Here is a 3329-nt window from a genome sequence, read left to right as displayed (position 1 = left end):
TAATCATGTGTTTATAAGTTCTTAGGCACTCCCCATTTGCAAGCCAGTTTTCAAGGGTGAGTTCTACCCATGGGTTCCTATCATTTGGTATCAGAGCCAATCACAACGTCTAGTAATTAGACATAGCTCATTGAGTATGAGGTCAAATGAGTTGTGGCTTTGTGGTCGAGTCTTGGAAGGGGCGTCATAGAGGACCCTAATAGTTCCTATATAAATCACCAACCATCTCCATTAAAAGGTCTGAGGGAACATACTATAGTTGCATTTTATTGACACTCCTATTTATTGGGCTTCAGCATCTTCAAGTACATGTAGTGGGCCCATGTGAAAATGCTAAAATCCAATCAAGAGTTGACACATAAGTAAGATATGGATTTTGGTGTATCTCTCACATTACTCTTAGCTATTAAAAGGTTTTGGCCAACACACACTAATGCTCTCTGGCAAAAGTGTTTACTCTTTTTTGCAAGTCTTCCAAGTTCAAAGTAGATCAAGTAGTCTGTTGACGAGTCTTTTGATCAGAATGTTGCCAAAAGTCTTGTAGCTGAATTGGCACCTCCTCATGCACAAAGTGCTTGGGGGTCTAAGGGGGAAAATGTTCGAGCTGCGGGGTTAGCAGCATGTTGTAATTATCTCTAAAAAAAAAAATATATATATATATATATATATATATCTTGTAATAGAGAAATTTATTAAGTAGTTCGGAAGTATACTCCCTCCTCTCATTTGGGGTGAGTCTAATAATGAGTAAGACCTATTCTTATGTGAGAGAGAAGAAATTTACTCTTGGAATACCGAATAATAATTAAGGTATTAACACAAAGGAGAACTTTTATTTATTACTCCAGACAACTTACACATCAAGTACAACTATAAATATCCTTCTCAAAAAAAAAAAAAAAAAAGTACAACTATAAATACATTGTTTATTTAAAAAGCCCGCTAACATCAACAAATGGAAATAAAGCACTAATAAAAATTTCAATAAACATATCAAATTAACATTAAATCTTACGGGGTAATAAACAGTAAAAGACCAATCACTTCAGAGTCAATTATTCTACCTGCTATCCCACTTCAGTGTCAATATTGGGTTCAACACAATTATTGAATGAAGGTCCAATCACACTGCATTTCATTGGAGAATATTAAACATTTTTCCAAAGAGGGGGACAATCCATTATCATAGTCATTGCTACATTCGAAGACACGTGAGTCTGGAAGGTAAGAGCTGATGAGAAGATCAGAGAAGCAAGGCTCTCCCATATTGAAATCCATCATAAAATCCGATGATTGAATATTTTCTGATCCGTTAGCAAAAGACGATAGTCCATGGTACATATCAAATTCCAAGGACTTATCATTAAATGTATGGTCACAGTCCACGGATAGCCATGAATCTTTGGTATCAAAATGATAATTTTTGTTGTTAATTGCGTTGGTCCGGACCACCTGCAAATCAATCTTGGATTTGTCCTCGGTGGACTGGCCTGAAGGAGTTGGAGTAGCACTTTTGTTGTCATGAACTTTTCTGGCCAGATTTGAGTTCCAGTAGTTCTTTATTTCATTGTCTGTTCGGCCTGGAAGCCTCCCAGCTATTAGAGACCATCTACAAATTAGAATAAACAGATCAAATGTCTGTGTCTTATCATCAAATTATATATGGTGTTCTCTTTTTCTAAAAGTATTAAGGGTTGGGGGAATTTGACCTCCGGAAATTAATGTCGATCCACCCGAACGAAAGCTATATAAGCAAATTAACACTCTTAGAACTAATAAAGCTCACAAAAGATAAGAATTATGTCTGGAAATATGTGGGTTCCAGTAAAACATGTATCTAAGGAACAATTCTTCTACAAGTACTACAACTTTAATTTGGTACAAGAAAATTGAAGTAGTCGACGGTCAGTAAGTGGACTATCATTTTCAGTAATGGCAGAACTAAGAATTTTGGTCAAATTTATATTGTTATATACCCGAAAATTCAATAATTTAAAAATATATTTGGGGAATATCTCAAGCCACTGATTTTCATCACATTATTCTACTATTGTTTTGTTCTCCACCATTCACCACGACAACTTCACTATATATATATATATAAAAACCATCCATGACATGAGGTGGGAATATTTGAGAAGATACACGTCTAAAGCTATCTATTATGATTTTTTAAACGTTTTCAGGGGTAGCGGATCGGAGAAGAAAGAAAACCTGTTTCCCAGGAGCTTGTGAAGCCTAATGATGAGTTCTTCTTCATCCGGTGATATGTTACCTCTCTTAATGTCTGGTCTAAGATAATTCAACCAGCGAAGCCTGCAGCTCTTCCCACATCTTTTCAAACCTGCACACAGACCAAATGAATCTAGCTCTGTACGTACGTACCAATATTCTAAATTCTAAGCTAGCTCTCCCTTCCTTAAAGGAAAAAGAAAGAAAAGCACTCTTCTTATTAGCTACTATATGTATGTATGTATATCTTACCTGCTCTTTTTGGAAGTTTTCCCCATTGTCCTTCGCCATGGATTCTAACGTATTCTGTGAGAATTTTGTCTTCTTGAGCTGTCCAAGCACCTTTGTTCAAGCCCTCCTTGGAACAACAGGGGCTTCTTCCCATTAAAACGGTCCAAACTCTCTCTCTCTCTCTCTCTCTCTCTCTCTCTCTCTCTCTCTCTCTCTCTCTCTCTCTCTCTCTCTGGTTGTGATTGTGATTACAATGGGTAGGCATTGATAGTTATATATATTATCGCAAAAGGATACATATTTCATTTATTTATTATGGTATATAATTGGGCCACATGCCTCAATGTTGTGGTCCTATATATATCTGTGAAATCAACGTAATCATCATTAATATTATTGATTTATTAGTCAAATGGATAATATAGATGGGAGCTAGGATTATATATTTTAGATCATAAATAATATTTATTTGTATAATAGTTGTAGTTGCGTGTATGCGTTTACTAAGTAGCAGCAGTAGCCATCAACTCTCAAAGAGTCAATTTTTTCGCGCTTCATTTTTTGGATGCAAATGTGCAACTCTATAGTCTTTATTATTATATAGATGATAGCCCTATAAAGCCTTTCTATTTCATAAAGGTAAAAGTATCAAAATAATTATTGAACTCTGTATAGCCACTATACTTCTCAACCTTCAATAATAATTGTGTCCTCTCCTAACGACCTTTCTATGTAGCTATTGAATGTTTGTTGAATCACCCAGCCGCCCCACTTGGCATATCTCTCTCTCTCTCTCATTGGTTAATATTTGTTATCTCAAAGGTGTGTTTGGATATCTCTTATTTTGTTGAAAGTACGGTAGATAA

The 3329-nt window shown here is 35.7% G+C and overlaps 1 protein-coding gene across 1 annotated transcript; it reads right to left on the bottom strand.

Moving 5' to 3' along the window:
- Nucleotides 1-906: 906 nt before the first annotated feature.
- LOC126706281 (transcription factor MYB1-like) lies at nt 907-2685 on the bottom strand. The gene is made up of 3 exons (XM_050405684.1): nt 2485-2685; nt 2215-2344; nt 907-1609 (listed from the first exon to the last, which is right to left on the bottom strand). The coding sequence occupies exons 1-3, from the start codon at nt 2615-2617 to the stop codon at nt 1105-1107; spliced, it is 768 nt and encodes a 255-aa protein (XP_050261641.1). The 5' UTR covers nt 2618-2685; the 3' UTR covers nt 907-1104.
- Nucleotides 2686-3329: the final 644 nt, after the last annotated feature.

The sequence above is a fragment of the Quercus robur genome, chromosome 11, assembly GCF_932294415.1.
Source record: "Quercus robur chromosome 11, dhQueRobu3.1, whole genome shotgun sequence".
NCBI classification, from domain to species: Eukaryota; Viridiplantae; Streptophyta; class Magnoliopsida; order Fagales; family Fagaceae; genus Quercus; species Quercus robur.
This window is presented reverse-complemented; position numbering and strand designations above follow the sequence as displayed.

Excerpts from the sequence above, each read along its gene's own strand:
- LOC126706281 (XM_050405684.1), bottom strand. The coding sequence starts at position 2,617 with ATGGGAAGAAGCCCCTGTTGTTCCAAGGAGGGCTTGAACAAAGGTGCT. Across the intron at positions 2,345-2,484 it reads AAAACTTCCAAAAAGAGCAG|GTTTGAAAAGATGTGGGAAG; the intron begins GTAAGATATACA and ends GTCTGTGTGCAG. Across the intron at positions 1,610-2,214 it reads CACAAGCTCCTGGGAAACAG|ATGGTCTCTAATAGCTGGGA; the intron begins GTTTTCTTTCTT and ends TCTAATTTGTAG.